The following is an 18885-nucleotide window of genomic DNA, read 5'->3' as shown; positions in this document are numbered from 1 at the left end:
CTACCGCTTAGTTCAGAATGCAATTTCAATTTAAAAGAACGGACAAGATACTCAATTGTTTTTTTTTTCAAATAAAAGTTGAATTCACAAGTAAAAAAATTGTCTACCACAAATTTCATATTGAAAAAACTACAATCAATTGCTATGTTAATTAAAAAAAAAGACCCAAAATATAAGCAAAAGACGTAATATGCAACTTTTTACGAATCTCAATAAAAAAATTAAAACTTATTTTTTAAAAAAATAATAAGAAGAAATGTATAACAACACAAAGTATCCGGCAAAACTAATGAGATTAAAAAGAACACGCGATTTGTTTACATTCTGCACAGTTATAATGATTGTTGCCAAAGAATTTCGTTTAGTGAATGAACGCGGTTCGAACGGAACGCACGCACAACGTTATAGCGTATCAACCACGCGGGCATTGACAACGATACAACTTTTTTAATTAAAAAAAAAATAAACTCTCACGGTTTGGCGCGAATAATAATACAAGACTCGAATAAACAAAATTAATTTCAATAGATTTTTATGTTCTGTGATTAATGAATCGGTGTGATAAATATAGATAGTGAAGTGTAAAATTATAAGTGAAAGTATATAAATAATAGAAAGAAATCTAATAATTCAGGCATATCATTTGTCTAACGAATTGATGACATATTATAACTAATGAATTTGTACCATTTATTATAATTGAAATATACTATAATGTAAGTACTTAAATAAATAATACTATTTATAAGTGCATTTCGTTTCACGCGTTTATATTTAACCTACAAATAAATATGATAAAATATATTTGACTGTAATTTTACTATTAACTTATAATATAGGATTATTATATCAAGATATTATATTATATAGTACCTACTTCTCGCTTGAGCTGTACATATATAGCAACAGCTGAGGCGGCTCCTATTACCAGCAAAATTAATTGTTTTTTTTTCTTTTTATTGTTGATTTTTTTTTTATTTTTATTACTGGTAATAAAGATTATCTATCTATCTATCTATATTATGTGACTACAAAGGTTATTTTTTAATGGTAATAATGAAATGGTAACCTCACCTGCGCTTACGGTATACGCTGGCGGAACACCAGTGAAGGGATGATAGGTGAGAATGAAAGGGCAGGTCAGTTAGCTCATCGTGATGAATACACCTGGAATTAAGCATGATGGTTTCTAGGGCGGTCCACGGGGAGGTCGTCCTGATAGGCTATATTGTTAGCAACGGAACTCGTAGTCCGCATTACAAATAATCCCTTCCCCCTATATTAGGTAATTAGATATTTAACCTAGTGATAGACAATCTTTTATATATTTTTTATTATTTAATAAACCTAAATGTATGTATCTAAACTAATTGTATAAATACTAATCAAAGAGAAGGCATGGTTGATAATACCAATACTTTATAACAAAGATATGAGTAGTACCTAGTAGTATAGTTTACTACCCTCAAAAAGACCTCAACAGCAAGTAGCAAGTTCGAATCCGACTTGTGCCAAAATGTTATATAAAAAAGTTACGAGTCCGGTGATTGTAAACACTATTAGCAGACATATTTAACACTGAAGGTGACATACTCTCTCCTTGTTGTATCGGAATTAAAATACAAAGAATTACTATTTTTTTTTAAACTGAAAAAGTAAATGACATATGAATAAATTAAGAGAAATATCCATTATACTCGATGTAAATATTAAATATAATATTACTACTACATATAATACCTGCGGCCCGTCCCGGCGTCGCACGGGTGGACATTTTTACATTTTAAAAAGTGGCCATTAAGGCTGCACACGCGACGGAAGCCTAAAAATGGAGTAACTTCTCCCCTTTTCCCAACATTTCCCTTCACTGCTCTGCTCCTATTGATCGTAGCGTGATGAAAAGTGTATTATAACCTGCCCAGGAGTATGAAGAATAATTGTATCAAGTTTCATTAAAATCCGTCGAGTAGTTTTTGTTTTTATAACGAACATACAGACAGACAGACAGACAAAAATCACCCCCTGATAGTTATTTTGGAAATATATTTCATGTATAGTTATTCTCTACAATATATTATAAGTATAGATTACTACATCATATCTGTCAGATGTCTCCCATTAGGGTAATATATATATATATATATATATATATATATATATATATATATATATATATATATATATATATATATATACAAATAATAAATACAATATTGCTACTATACATTAATTATTAATTAAGACAACCCCCCGCTAGATGGAGCAACGACCTCACGTATATTGCAGGGAGTCGATGGATGCAGGTGGCTTAGAACCGTTGTTTATAGCAGAACGGGTTAACCGCTGAAATGATGATGATGATGATAGATTTTATTAAATAGCAAAGAATCAACAAGTCATTAAAATAAAAAATAAAATAAAACACAGTTACCTACTTTCTCTTCTGAGAACCAATTAAACATGTTTCTATTAAAGTGAACTTACTGTAATTTCTAAATGAATTAATTAAAACAATATTTTCTTTATTTAATTAATAATAATAAGAGCATACTAATCATTATATTTTAATGTACCTTACCTTACGTATAATAAGATCGAAAAAGCTCGACTAGTTTCGGAATCAGTTCGAGATCCTTAGTCAATAGCGACTGTGACGCGAGCGCGAGTCTGTCTGTTAATGATTAATATTTATGTTTATCGATTTTAAAATTACTTTTGAATGTTTTTAGTTACTATATGGTTTAGTTTGTTTTATTCTGGTAGAATGTTTTCATTCTTTATATACGCGACCGGTTTCAAAACGTCAGCCGTAGTTTTATTTATAAAAAACTATAGTGTGTATCAAATAACAGATATTATAATAAACTAGCTTTTAGAGACGATGTCTCCTTCGTAACTGGAATATGTGAAATGAGCGGGAAAAACGATAGCCTTTGTCCTTTTCCATCCTTTGTAGTAAGTTTAATTTAATTTTTTTTTTTCATGATGATTGGTCGAAAGCTAACGCTAAGAGGTAACAAACGAATAAACAGATTTTCACGTTTATAATATTAATAAGAACTTTAATAATTATAATTCATTTCATATGACCTAATAGGTTATTGGTTTTTGTATCTACTATTATTTTTTGTTGAGATTCAACGAATATCCATTTTTTGTTACCACATCTTGATAATGTAATTTCCCACATACTATACCTATGTATATATACTTTTATCTTACCTGTTCAATACTAAAAGTTATCAAACAATAATTATAATTGCAAATTGTTTTAGACATTATTAAAAACATATCCGAATAATTAAAAAAAAAATCTGGTAAAGACACTGGCTCCGGTAAACAGAAATGTACATAATCATAATCTGCCCACTTCGAAAATTTTAATCATACAATTAAATTATTTTTAGCATATGTTTTTTTTTTTATATTAGTCATACTTGGAACTTATCAAAACAATTTTAATAGAATTAATATACATAGAACATATTTAGTAGATGTGCTTAAAGTTATCAACAGACAGATTTACATTATATTTAAATAAATTATAATGCATTTATTAGATATCTTTACTGCACCAAATTTAGCTGAAAATCTATATAAATAAATATAATTGTTATTATCAGTATAGGATAGTGTATGGCAGTTTATGGGGGAAGCCTATGTTCAGCGACGAACAGATAACAGCTGATACCATGATGATGATGGTGTAACTCCAGATCGTTAATATAATAATTGAAATTGATCCAATTAATTAACGTACTCACAAAAACACGTCGTGTTCATAATCTGTTCTTTCCTGGTGATACATACATTTATTTATTTATTTTACACTTTATTTTGCCAAGTAAAAAAATAATAAATACAATAAATATTAATGAGAAGTGATACAAAAGGTGGCCTTATTGCTAAGCAATCTCTTCCAGACAACCTTTGGGTAGAGGACATTAAGAATATTAAGAAAAATATATATAATAATTAAGAAAAAGACAAAGGATAGGTGGTGCACTATTATATAAATGTATACCAATGTATGTATAATACCAATGGATACAAATATATATATATATACATAAACATTTAATAGCACGCATACAAAGATGAGACTAACGAAGGAAAACGGATAGAGAACACAGGAAAATAGTACTAACGGGAGAAGTAGTAGGATTTAACAGAGGTACAAATAATTATTACAATACAAACAAATAAAGTAACATATCAACTCAGGGGCCAACATTTACCGAAATTATGAACCAATTTTCGAAGTAACAACGTTCTTCCTCAATTAAAATTTGACTCTTTGTAGTCGAAATAAGTGTTTCAATTGCCGCTATAACGAATAAAAAATCTCAAGTCCGCTTAAAGTGATGCGAACACTAAATAACCGAAAACATACAACATACAAACATACAAGTATAACATATGTAGATGACATACATTACTCATACCGCGTAAATAATTTGTAACAAATGATGCATACTTCTTACTTAAAGATAAGATTGCAACATTTTATGTATAAATTATAATCCAACAAGATCCAACCCGCGTCTCTCAGACTTCCGTATCGTAAATATGTCTTCCCAGTTACAACAAATCAGTATCCAATTTTTTTTATGCAACTTAGAATGGCAAACAAGCTGACGGCCCACCTGATGGAAAGTGGTAACCGTCGCACATAGACATGAGTAGTACCATGGACATAACAGAGTATACTGTTTCGTTCATGCGTTGCCATTCCTGAGGACTCAAGTGTTATTCCTCTGTACTTTGTATATTCACTGCTATAACCCACCCTTCAAATCGAAACTCAGCCATGCAAAGACAACTGTTTCATGGTAGAAACACGAATGGGAATTTTGACCTTTTAGACAAAAATAATATTTACCGGTCTTCACTTTCAATTTATGTTCAGGCAAAGGCAACGTAAGAGAACACTAGATAGAGCGACGACCTCACACGTCAGGGAATCAGTGGATGTAGGTGGCTCAGGACCATTCCTTATTACAGAGTAAAGGGCATAGGCCCCATAGACTGTCATAAGGAATGGATTCATATTTCAGATTCAGGATTCAGCAGTGGATAAATAACATCTGATATGATGATATTGATTTTACCTACCCCTTTAAATGAAATTGATTCCTTCCTCCGGAGATCCTAGATCGACTCATGGCAATATAATGAATAGATCTAATTCTCTTTTTTATTTCTCTACCACTTTCTCAAATGGTTTTTGTATGCATATCTGTCTCTTTGTTTTTTATTAAAAAAAGATACAGTTATTTATCAGAAGTTGGATAAACGAAAAAGATGGATTGCAGATTAATACAAGGGCATATAGATAGACATACTGGTGAATACATTCATGACACTAAACAATATTAATATTTTGTTTATATTATTTTTAAAACTTATGTTCATTTATTTATGTCTATATACATAATTCACGGGAAATTAATGAACTACTTCGTTTCCGACAATTATTTCGACTTCATCCGAAAGCCTTGTTCAGCAGGCGTTTGACGTTTTGCGTCACATCGTTTTGCTTCGCACTGATGGTTTTGTTCGTAAAAAACCGACATCAATCGTGATGAGACTATTTACTTTGTTCTATAAGACTAATCTGAAAATATATCCTTGCGCGTAAAAATTAACTTTCCAAATCGTTTTATAAATGACTGAGTTGAGGTAACAAATATATAATAAATTCAAACGAAATGAGAACTTCCTACTTTACCAGGGTGAGACTTTGTACAAAAGTCGTTTGCTTGGACACCTCTGTCCCATTCGTGTTTCTACCATGAAGCAGTAGTGTTTGCATGGCTGCGTTTCGGTTTGAAGGGTGAGATATAACAGTGAATTTACAGGGTACACAGGAATAACACCTGAGTCCTCAGGAATGGCAACGCATGAGGTTATCATGGGTGAAATAGTATACTCTGTTTTTTATGGTACTGCTCATATCCATAGGCGACGGGTACCACTTTCCATCAGGTGGGCCGTCAGATTGTTTGCCATTCTAAGTTGCATAAAAAAAACTTTTTTAAAGTTGGTCGTATAGATGCAACAGTAATTTTGACTATTTGCACCACTGCATCGCCTTATACTGTATGTGTGTATTTTACGAAACACTACAATTCTGAATCGATTCTGATAGTTCTTATTGGAATCGATGGAACAGACGTCCTTTTTGTATTTTTTTATGCTATGATACGAGTACTTGTTCCACTTTTGATGTGACAAGGTTAGATGTAAATTTCAGTTTTTATGGATAAAAATTATAGTAGAAAATATGGCAATAAAATCAAATTAAGTCAAAATAAAAATAACCTAAATCTAAAAACAAAAATATATTTAACTCTAACAGAAAAAAAAACAAATACTCAAAGATAAAATATGAAATGAATAAGCGAAATGTTTATCATCTGACAAAAATGTAGTGCCTATCACTAAATAAGACGGGGATTATTCGATGCAAAGAAATCGCGCCAATATTCCTTGTTAACGATAAGACTTACTTTTAAACCGAGTTCAAAAAAAACATCAATCGAATTGAGAACCACCTCCTGAAGTTTGTTGAAAAAAACACAATTCCTAAATAAAACCATAGATTTTGATCCTGAATATAAATCTCCTTATCTACATAAAGGAAAATTTAAAAGCAGTACATACACGTTGTAATGTTGCATGCAAATTTAGCAATTTTATCAGAGACCATATATTACATAGATTGAATTTGATTCGGTTGATGTACTTTAATCGCACATAAATCAAGTATTTAACATAAAGACAAAATTAGACGAATATTTTATAATACTTTATTAAAATAACTTGCTTGAATTCTATGACCATATTGTCAGATAAATAAGTCTGGATTATAAATATAATAACCGATCTGTTATTTTTAAAATAACATTATAAGAATAAATTTAAGAGCTCTTCATAACAAAGTATGGCAACTTGGAGATTATTTGTCAATTTTCAAAAACAATTTAACATTTTATTATATAATGTTTCAGTACGATTATTTAAACAATCCTCTGCTAGCGAACGTTTAGTTAAAAAAATTTCAATAGAAAATAATAAAAATATAACCAAGTTCTGTTGAAATTATCACAGGAAAACTCAGAGTAGTAATAAATCGACACAATCAATTGATGGAATTTTAATTTGTAATATTGTGTCTAAACACAATACTACAAGTTAAATTAATTTTTTTTTTTTACACAACTTATAATGGCAAACAAGCTGACGGCCTACCTGATGGAAAGTGGTATCCGTCGCCTATAGACATGAGCAGTATCATGGACATAACAGAGTTTACTGTTTCACCCATGATACCCCCCCATGCGTTGCCATCCCTGAGGACTCAGGTGTTATTCCTTCGTACCCAGTAAATTCACGCCTTCAAACCGGAACACAGACATGCAAACACAACTGCTTTACGGTTGAAACACGAATGAGACAGAGGTACCCAAGCAATCGACTTTTGTACAAAGTCTCCCTCTGGTTACGCGGGGTATAGCAAGTACTTACCTACTAGCTATATCTCGTAGCTTCGCTTACGATAATCAGTATATAATGTATTTTGTTTGTTAAATTAAGATGTAATTTATCCATGTCCTACTAAATTTCATTTAAAGCTGGTCAGTATGTTTTACATAAAAGAATAACAAACATCCATCTGTCTTCACAAACTTTTGCGTTTCTTATAGTTATTATCATACCATATCAGCCGTTATTTGTCCAGTTTTAAATATACAGTTTAGCATAGTTACCACGCTTGGCAGGTTGGCAATCACAGTTAGGCCTTGGAGATGTTTTAAGAGGGACGCTGCTGCCAATCCCTCGACCATTAAGTTCTCTTAGTCGTCTCTTACGACACCCACCGAAAAGGAAGGGGTGGTCTATTCTATGCCAGCACACGGCAATTGTTATAGTTACCATCATCATCATCATCATCATCATATTAACATAACAAACTAAAATTTACGCACTAGTATGGTATACTCTCGATTCCAAAGTACTGGTATATAAATGCATAAGCTTCTCGCTAGATAAATAGGTCACTCATACAGATTGACGTAGACAAAGAAGGAATTACGTGACTATTTATATAAGTGCCAAGATATAAAATAATTCAACCATGTGGAATGTTATCATATTTTTTTATACTTTGTGTATGTGTATGTATATATGTGTACAGCAAATGTGTGATGACTAAACTATGTTTTACTTGTGACAAATTAATTGTTCTTTTGTTACATCATTTATCGTCATTTTTCCTAATTGTATTCGGAATCGTCACATATTTTATACATATAGGAAACAAACGAAAATTAGTAAATAAGTTAGATAAGTTACACCATTTATAGCTCCAGAACAAGCAGGACAGATTTTGATTTTTTATCTATAATATTATTTGTTGGATTCGTCTCCGCCTCGAATAGCAGAATAACTATTAAACTATTGGAAAGAATCACGTAAAAAAAAATTAGGATAAAATTATTTTAGACTGTTACGTGGCGGAAGTTCGCCGGGTCACCTAGTATCAATATAACCGAATCATTATAATTAAGTAAGACACTTCAGATTAATCAATAAATCTAATCGATTATTAGAAGTTAATCGTATTATTTTTAATATTTTAAACTAATAATCGATACTATCAATAGTATTACGAGATTATCAATTGATTAATCAATTACAATCGATTAAATTGCATAATACTGCATATCTATAGGGTCGAATAATGATAGGTAGTATTATTAAAACAAAATTATTCCAGATTATATCGTAGACATGTATTTTTAATTAATTCTTAATTGTAAAAGCCTTTTCAACAGTAATAAAATATTCAACAACATAATTAAATAAAAATACGAAATATTTTTTTTGTATCTCATTCCACACACATTGCACATGGCCACCTCATTCTTATCTGGCATAACCACACCTGTCGAGCGTTGGTACTGTTCATAAGGATTAGAAAACGGCATTCTTCTATTACAAAAAACCGATCAACATCATAAATTTTATATTGCCATTACATTTTTTTTAGGGTTCCTTATCGCAATGTAAAATGCATTAATTTTAATTAATTTTACTGTCGTCAATTTATCGATTGTAAATTATTACCGCGGAATATGTAATACAATAGTATTAAAACAAAACTATTTTTAATACACTTATTAAGATTTTTTTATACGACTTAGAATGGCAAACAAGCTGACGGTCCACCTGATGAAAAGTGGTAACTGTCGCTTATAGACATGAGCAATACCGTGGACATAACAGAGTATACTGTTTCGCCCATGATACCCCCATGCGTTGCTATTCCTGAGGAGTCAGGTGTTATTCCTCTGTATCCAGTAATTTCACGCCATATCACACCCTTTTAAACCGAAACACAGCCATGCTTCTGCTGTTCACTGTTGAAACACGAATGGGACAGAGGTACCCAAGCAATCAACTTTTGTACAAAGCCTCCCTCTGGTAGATAACTCTTTAAATAAAAAATATTGCCTATTTTTATATTTATATGTATGGTTTCTATACAAATTTATATATATTAAAAATATAAAAAAATGTATGTTAAATTTTTTTAAAAAATATTTAATATAGATTTTTTAACGAGTTAGATCACGTATATATTCAACATAATACATAATATATAATATATCCTATTCCACAAAAGATGAATAAAATTAATAAAATAGTAGTATCATATTTTTTTTTATTCAAAATTAACATTTTTAACTTAAAGAATGCATCATTTTCATGTTCATATTTTGCAAGTTTTTAAATAACTAAATAATTTCATAAATATTACTTAACAATAGAATATACGAAGGTCGTCTGGAAGAGATTGCTTAGCAATAAGACAGCCTTTTGTATTACACTATACTTATTGTAAATTAAAACATTCGTATTCGGAGTTGTTCGTATTAATAGTCACTTTAGCTACCCACTAATGACATCCTTTCCAACGATATTGGGTTGACTGGAAGAGATCTCTGTCAGAGATAAGTCCACCTTTGCTCACAATATTTATAAATGCATTTACAATGTAATTTACAAGTACAATAAAAAATATAAAATTCTTCAACAAGTCCTGTAATTTTAATGCAATAAAGTGTTAAATAAATAAATATATTACGGAACCATCAAGGTTCGACTCCTACTCGACTTATATACTTGTCATTTTTTATGTCAACTTCGTAGAAATGCAAGTATAGTTAATACCGGGTATGGTAGTTTAATGACCAGATCTAATGTAACAAGGAAATAACATTCTTAAATTATTAAGGTTAAACCCAAAAGGTGTTACAAATAAGTCTTTGGTCGAATAAACTTATTCTTCGCTTATCTTAGTAACTAAATAAAATTGTAACTATACGATGTCTTTACATGGGAGATATTTAAGAAAAATCTATATAAATAATCTTAATTAAAGAAATCAAAGATAAAACAATATTTTTTGGAATATTTTTCTGTCTGTCTGTCTGTATGTTTGTTCCAGCATCACTCAAAAACTACTGCACTTGCACTACTAAAATTGAATGCAGTTTTTATTGTTGCATTTCTAAAGATGTAGTTTAAAAACGGGTGCGTCTTGATACGCTGTTTAGAACTGGTCTATTTCATTGGTTGGTTGGTTGGTTTTCGTACATCTGAAATCCACGTGTATGAAGTTGCCGGAAAAAAACTAGTATATTATCAACTAATTTTTTTTTAACGCTTTGTATTTTATATAATTATTTAATTCAATTGTTACAAAATTAATATATGACCAAAACTGGAGTAAAAAATAAATAAATAAATAAATGAAAAATAATTAAAATTGTGTTCCACAAAAAAAAAAATCAACTTCAATTGTAGCAAAACCAGTTATTTTGATTTAAAAACTAAACTACCAAATTGATTTTGTTGAAATTTCTATGAAACCAATCTACAAGCATACTCTTTCAGATAATAAAATAATTTTCAAATCGGTTTACAGCTGATAGAATTATAAGATAACAAACATAAAAAAAAAAATAAAGTCAATTTGAATACCTCCTTTGTTTTGAAGAGGATTGAAAAAGAAAGATTGCGACAAGAATTGTGAAAATACATTATTACATTACATCATTTACCGTCATTTTTCCTAACCGTATTCTAAGGAATAAGAATTGTGTGAATGAGTTAAGAATTGGCGACACAATCGATTATTAGAAATTGCTTAGACGAGCAAAAAAAAATATTTTTATTTTCTTAACGTAAACAGACAGATTTATAAAGATTTAGTGAGGATAAAGTACTACTTCAGATATAAAAGAGACCATGCGAAATGAGAGATATTATCAGCAATATAGTATTTGATAATTCTATTTTTAAACGACCTTTAATAATATCAATGTTTCGAAGAAATCGAAACGTTTAAAGGATGAACGTAAAGAGAGCAAGGTCAAGTGCGTGACATTGTGTGTCATTAGTCATTATATCGTCATAGTCGTAGAATACTGACGGATCTTTATATGTAATATTCGTCAGATCCGTCAGTATTCTACGACTATGACGATATAAGGGACATTCTGTTATTTGATAAAATTTGTCTTTATCACATTTTTGGTCTGACAAGGAATATCCTCAGGCTAAATTTTAGTGCGGTCATTAATTTTCCACTGCTGGCATAATATATAACTAACATAGGCCTCCCCCTTGGAGGGTTTTGCCAGTAACGCCTAGCAGGTCGGCAATCTTAGTAAGGCCTTTGATGACGTTTTAAGAGGGACGTTACTGGCCATTCCTCGACTATTAAGTCTGTTATAACACCCACGGGAAAGGAAGGGGTGTCCAATTCTATGCCAGGATTACAAGGTTGTGTATGCACGCGGTCGTAATAAGACCCTTATAAATACATACTACATTGCTCACATATGTATATTATTTTTTGTAGGTGACTAACTTTTTGCCAGTTACTTCCTACGTAAAGATTTCAGAAGTAGAAAAATCAATGAAATAATCTATTTAGAAATCGGTGCAGTAATTTTTCCGTGATAGTGAAACAAACATACAAACTGACAATATTTCTGAAAAGTATTCTTTTGGCATCTATAAGTCTTATACCCGTCACACACTATTTTTTCTTAAATATCTCACGTGTAGAGACATCGTCTAGTTACAATTTTATTTTAGGTAAGATTAAAATAGTAAGTCCGTTTTCGTTATCAGTACACGCTAGCAGAATACCAGTAAGCATTTTTTTTTTATTTACTCATCACATTGCACCGTCAAATATATTTTCTGTTATACCTGTCTACAGTCGACTAGATAGATAACGCCGTATGACGGGTTAAGTCCGCCATTCACTTTGTCTAAGTGTATTAAAATTTAATAAATCAATAATATAACTGAATAATAGAATCTAACATAATGTAAAAATTATTAATTTACTATTGCGTCATCTACACACTTTTATCTGTTCTCCTTTAACCAAAGGTTGTCTGTAAGAGATTGCCATAGCAATCAGACCACCTTTTGTACCTTTATGTGTATATATATATATATATATTAATCTGTACTTTGTGTTATTGTATTTCACTTGAATTGTTTATATGTCATTGTTTATTTTTATGTTTCTAGTGCAATAAAGAGTTAAATAAATCGAGAAATATATTGCTAGCAAGAGAGACTAACCTCCCATGACTAGTAACTCCCTCTTTTTAACCACACTGTTTTTTAAGTGATGAAATATAATTGTGAATCCGTCTTCATTATCGACGTATAAGTACATTGGTGGGGCACTAGTGGGATGATAGCTAAAGATGATGTCAAGTCAGTTGACCCGCGTGTTTAACGGAAATTATCACGATAGTTTCCAGGAAGGAGAATGGGCGTAAGGTCGACCTGACAGTGTAATATTGCTAGCCATGGACCTAATTACCAACCAAGCTGGTTTTTTTTTAATGGATGAAAATGGAATGGTAACCCTGTCTACGTTATCGATATAAACTGACACGGCGGCAGTAAGAGATAAAAGGTCAGTTGGTTGCCATGGAGAACCACGTGGAGGTCGACCTGATAGTAATAGAGTAATTAGATCTCAATACTAACACTCCCTGTCTCCCAACGACGCTGATTACTAAAAGTGACGTCGATTTGAGGATTTTATTTTCAAACAGTGGGACAACTAATCCCCATCACTAACAATCAGGAGATTAAAGGTAGGGCACCCCAAAAACATTTCAGTAATGAATTCTCAATATACTAACATCTATTACTATTCAAATAAATTCTTATAATTCTATATAAAACAGATAAGTACAGCTACTGAAGAGATATCTGTTGTGAAACCGGTAATAATCGGTTATCACCGATTTTGATTTAATAAATTTGGCCCGACTGATGCGGGTAGAATGCGACATTTTATCTTGGCACGTGTGTAATACCAGTGCAGAGTCCAAAACTACTGTACGTAATGCCAGGGTCAACGCGAGGGTCTAAAAAGGCTGATAAATATATTAAAATCTTATTCTTTATATTCAAAATAAAGGAAATATGCTCACGACTATTATCCGTAATAAGATATTCAGAGACATTGCCGATATTTGTTAGCGTAATAGTCGATATTACCACATTTAATCGAGCATATTAGAATTCAACATTTCAGGAGACCATCAAAAGGGGGGTAAAAAGGTTTCTTCAGAGTCGGCAACGCACGCGTAACACCCCTTATATTGCAGGCGTTCATAGGCTACAGTAACTGCTTACCATCAGGTGGGCCATATGCTTGTTTGTCACCTCAGTGGTATAAAAAAAAACTTACCGCCGTCACTCTGGATAACTAGGTTTTTTATTAGTGTTTTTTTTTTATTTATTTAATTGTATTTATTTTTAATATATTTGTTTATTTATTTCCGATCGTATGTATCAATTGTTAATTGCCCAGTAAAAAAAAAAACAACTATTTCATTCGTAACAAAATTAACTTGTAACCTATATACAATTATCTATTATAAATTACAAGAAGAATTAAGAAAAAATAATTTCAAATTGGCAAAGATAACACAGACATAATAAAATAGAAGCGAATTGACAAACTACAAGTTTTTATGATCGCGTAAAAAACATTTGTTACAATTCTTATACTATACATGCAAATATGCAAAGAACTCCCACAAAAATGCAAATTGGAACAGAATAATTTATATGTTGTTATTGAATTTGCATTCTCGTGGCCAATAGTCAACCTCGCCGAGGATTAAAAAAAGAATTTTGGAAGTTTGAGAACATTTTTTAAGCAACTTAGAATGGCAAACAAATTAAAGGAATACATTGCAAACGCTGAAGTACCTCTCATACATTCTCATTCCTGAGAACTAAGATTTTTTTTAATGGATGATAATGGAATGATAACGCTGCCTGCGCTATCGGTATATATCGGCGGGGTCCCAGTAAGGGATGATAGATGAGCATGAAAGCGGGTCAGTTAGCCCCTCGTAACGAATGGAACAAGTATTAATCAAAATACATTCATTATTATAACAGCTGTTGACTGTACTGATCAAATGCCTCCCTCTATTAAGGTGGGTTTTGCCATTATTTGCCACGCTTGGCAGGCAAATTAGTAACCGCAGTTAGCCTTTGATGATGTTTTAAAAGGCGCTGATGCATTAAATATCCTTAGTCGCCTCTTACAACACTTACGGGAAAAGAAGAGATGGCTCATTCCATGCTGGGACCACATGGTGATTGGTTTTTTTGTGTACACAATGTTTAACTATTAATAATAAGGATTATCAGCAACATTGTTAGTAACTACCAGAGGGAGACTTTGTACAAAAGTCGATTGCTTGGGTACCTCTGTCCCATTTGTGTATCAACCGTAAAGTAGTTGTGTTTGCATGTCTGTGTCTCGGTTTGAAGGGTGGGATATGGCGTGAATTTACTGGGTACAGAGGAATAACACCTGAGTCCTCAGGAATGGCAACGCATGGGGGTATCATGGCGAAACAGTATACTCTGTTATGTCCATGGTACTGCTCATGTCTGTAGGCGACGGTCACCACTTTTCATCAGGTGGGCCGTCAGTTTGTTTGCCATTCTAAGTAGTATAAAAAAAACTTACTTTCTCAGATCGACGTCATCGCAGTCCTCCTTGATGCGTTATGATGAGCTAAGTTGAGTTTATCCTTACTTATCATCCCTTATTGGTATTAGGGGAGGATAATATATAGCAATATCTATATATTTTAGTTACATCTTTGGAATATGCTGGTCTATATACTGGTCCAATAACGAATATGTTAGAAGTTAGATGTCAGACTTTTAACATATTCGAAAATAGATATTCGATCGATATGCGCGATAATGAAATGGGTGATCTTTTTGTCGCAATTAATGTTTAGAAGAACCCAGTATATATTTATCGGAACGGTATCCATATTATCTATGCCTAATTGGTACTGCGCTAGCGTAGATCAAGTGCACATACCGAGTTGCTATTCAATTTAAACATATAAAAAATAACACCTTACAAATATTTATCTCCCCCTCTGATGATGTAAATGATTAAAGTATTATACAACAATTTATATTTACAATCATTTATGGTGAGAAAAATTACAAAACAAAAAGGTAAAGCAAAGTTCATACAATCAATACAGCTTGACCTTCTCGTGTGTTGCTCAACCTCGTAAATCGTTTTCAATCAACGTATGCACATTACAATCTCGTCGAATGATTTACAAAGTATCAAATCAATTGCGCTTTATCATAACCACAGATAATATAGTATATTATCTGTTATGAATATACTATAATACTAAGTAGTAGTATAGTATGTTAGTATCCTAATTTATAAAGATATTATAAGTAATAGTTTATAAGGAGACGACTGAAGAAACTAAATGGTCGAAATATAGGCAGCAGCGTCCCTCAAACATAATCAAAGCCTAACTTCGGTTGCCAACCAGCCTGCCGAGCGTGGTAACATCTAACAAACACTTCTTTTGGGGGGCGGGAGGGGGTATGTTCAGCAGAGGACAGTTAACGGCTGATATGATGACGATGAAAGAAATCCTGAACACGTTACACTCCTTTTTTGGATGACCGTGTAATATAGCGGGGTAATAGCTCAGAAGGGAGCCGAAAATCAAAACCCATCGGATCAATTGTTTATATACACGATTCTCTTTCATAATTTACATAATTCTTTTACTAAAAGCATAGCGCTAATGAAACTATTTGACTTTATCTTCTGAATTTTTTAAATTCATGATTGGATTATTTAAGAATAATTGTCACAGCATGCTTCGAAGTGTTATTATTAAAATCATCAAGTCATATAAAAGTGGATGCTGTGTGACTGACTGACTAACTGACTCATACTGCTAAATCCACACTACTATATCTAGAATCTTGAACTTTTGCTGATACTAGTAGATTTTTTATAGAGGGTAGTTGAAAAATAAAAGAAGAATTTTGAAAATGCAACCCCTAAGGAACTAGAATATATTAAGTATCACTAATAGATATTATTATTATTTTCTAAGCATCTAATTCATTCTAAATATACGTAATCGGTTATCTTATAAAGCTTATTATAAGCAAATGATTACTATTCTCGATAAAAATATATAACGATACGTAATGATTAACTTGTCATATTGATTGTGAGTGATCACTGGCCTCGACCTATGTCAATAGTAGATAGTGAATGACGGAAATTATGATGATAATGATCATTACTCTCTATATCCCAAGTGTACTCTCCGAGTAATTTACTACTTTTGTAATTAATGTTACGTACGTAATTACATTTCTCTCATACAGGGTAGAATCGAAGTCATTAGAGATTTACGTATCTCAATTTAAAGTTATAATAAATTCATATAACTAAGAATCTACCGATGCTATAATTCTGTAGTATGGGTAATGTAAATTTCGTAAATATATATTTTATATTAGCTTAACACTAATATTTCACTTATATATAATGTTGTTTTTTATTTAATTTCAATGTTGTCTCTTACACACTAAATTAATAAATTTAATTGCTTCTTCTGATACAGAGTTGCAAAGTATAATATTACAATTGCCTATATCGTTACGAATATTAAAAAATAATTCATGCCTTTTAGCTTCGTTTCGTATACATTCCATAATAATATAGTACACGTCTTTTACCTTATTACACACTACACAATTTTAAGTGTGATTTGCCCATCAAAAATACAAAGTTGTTTAAAGAGTCCAGAATGAAGCACTCATTCTCACAACACATGCGGACAAATGATCTTTCGTCAAAATCATGAACGTCTTTTTTTTACAAATTAAAAAAAAAAATAAGATTAATTTATATATTTTTTTATTTGAAATAAATATTAATATTTATTAGAAACTTATATTTTTTTATAAATAAAAAAACTTCGATGTTGATAATGTATATTTATAAAAATCCAATACAAGGAAGAAATATTTTTATAAATAAGGTTGGTATAATACCAACACGGAAGAAAGGGTGCTCGGACATTAGTAGACAAACATTGGGCCAACGATGCGTCAGCGTCTGCAATGCAACTTCTTATGTAATATTATTATGCAACGTATGTTTGAATTGAACACGTGCTGTCTGTGTTCAAAAACTAATGAAAAGATAACCAATATTGTTACATTCATAACTTTCAAACAATTAATTGACTTTTGATTTCTACTATTAGATATTCTGATTCAAAAAGTGTTCTGAATGCTTAATCTGAAAAGATCTGTGAACCAACGAAACCCCGTCGGCATTGTTGAAGAACGCGTCGTAATCAACAGACTCGGCAAGCTCTCTAAACATGAACCATAATCAATTATTCAAGACAATGTTGATTGTTTTTTTCGATGTTCATATCACGATTTCAAACAATTTATCGACTTTTGATCTCTTTGTCCGTGAGTTTTTGAGTAAAAATTCCATTACGGTGACTATTAGATAATATTGTACAATAACACATTGTCTTTGTCGCGTCAATTATTCGTTTATTTACATGTTCATTAAAATCCATTGAAGCATAAAATTGATTTACATAATATGTTAATCATCTTTTTACGTACAAACGTTCAAATTATGTTTATTTACATGTTCATTAAAATCTATTGAAGCAGACTACATTATATGTTAATCATCTTTTTTACACGTTCAAATGTGAGTGAAAAGTATCTTAATATCTTTACAATTTTCACTTTTTTCTTTTTTATTGTTAGGAAGGCAAACGTACTAACGGTCCACTTGCTAGAGAATAGCTACTGTTGTTCATGAACACCTGCAACACGAGAGGAGTTGCTTGTGCGTTGCCAGCCTTTTAATTTTTTATTATTAGCTGTGTCCCACGACCTTTCCCGCATGAAGTATGTTAAAGATAATCCTCCTACTGTGAAATAACTATTTTTTTTTCTTTTTACAGAAACGAGAGTTCGCGCCAAAAAATGTGTCAGTGACAAGTCAAGATCGTCAGTGCTCGATGCACAGCACTATGTTCAAGTTGCTACCACTAAAATGGGTCGCTCGCGTCAACGATGGCGGACTGCTCAATCAGTTCTTTATGGCATTAATGGGTATGTCATCTTCATTATTTAAAAAATAAAACATACAAATATATATTCTCACGAATGTATTCCAACTTGTTGTTGTCCTCAAAAAAGAGACTCTCAATTGTATTGTATCTTTTATAGTTATTACCTCATAACTCCATCTGGTGTAAACCGAGTTGGAAAATTATTTTTTATCTGAAAGAATATACTTACAGATAAGTCTCACAGAATTTTTTATATTATCAAAATAAAAAATTATTTATCAAAATCGGTTCAGTAGTTTAGTTTTAAAATCAAAATAACTGACTTTGCAACAATTGAAAGAAGGTT

General features: G+C 31.5%; 1 protein-coding gene across 1 annotated transcript in view; it reads left to right on the top strand.

Annotated features, from left to right (window-relative positions):
* Positions 1-355: 355 nt before the first annotated feature.
* LOC113511039 (facilitated trehalose transporter Tret1-like) overlaps positions 356-18885 on the top strand; it is a 44645-nt gene continuing 26115 nt past the window's right edge. The window contains exons 1-2 of the mRNA XM_026894605.3: positions 356-716; positions 18429-18579. Coding sequence (XP_026750406.1) covers positions 18486-18579 — 94 coding nt within the window. The 5' untranslated portion in view covers positions 356-716; positions 18429-18485. The remainder of the gene's footprint in view (positions 717-18428; positions 18580-18885) is intronic.

This window comes from Galleria mellonella, unplaced genomic scaffold (genome assembly GCF_026898425.1).
Source record: "Galleria mellonella isolate WM207_F2 unplaced genomic scaffold, CSIRO_AGI_GalMel_v1 utg133, whole genome shotgun sequence".
Taxonomy (NCBI): Eukaryota; Metazoa; Arthropoda; class Insecta; order Lepidoptera; family Pyralidae; genus Galleria; species Galleria mellonella.
This window is presented reverse-complemented; position numbering and strand designations above follow the sequence as displayed.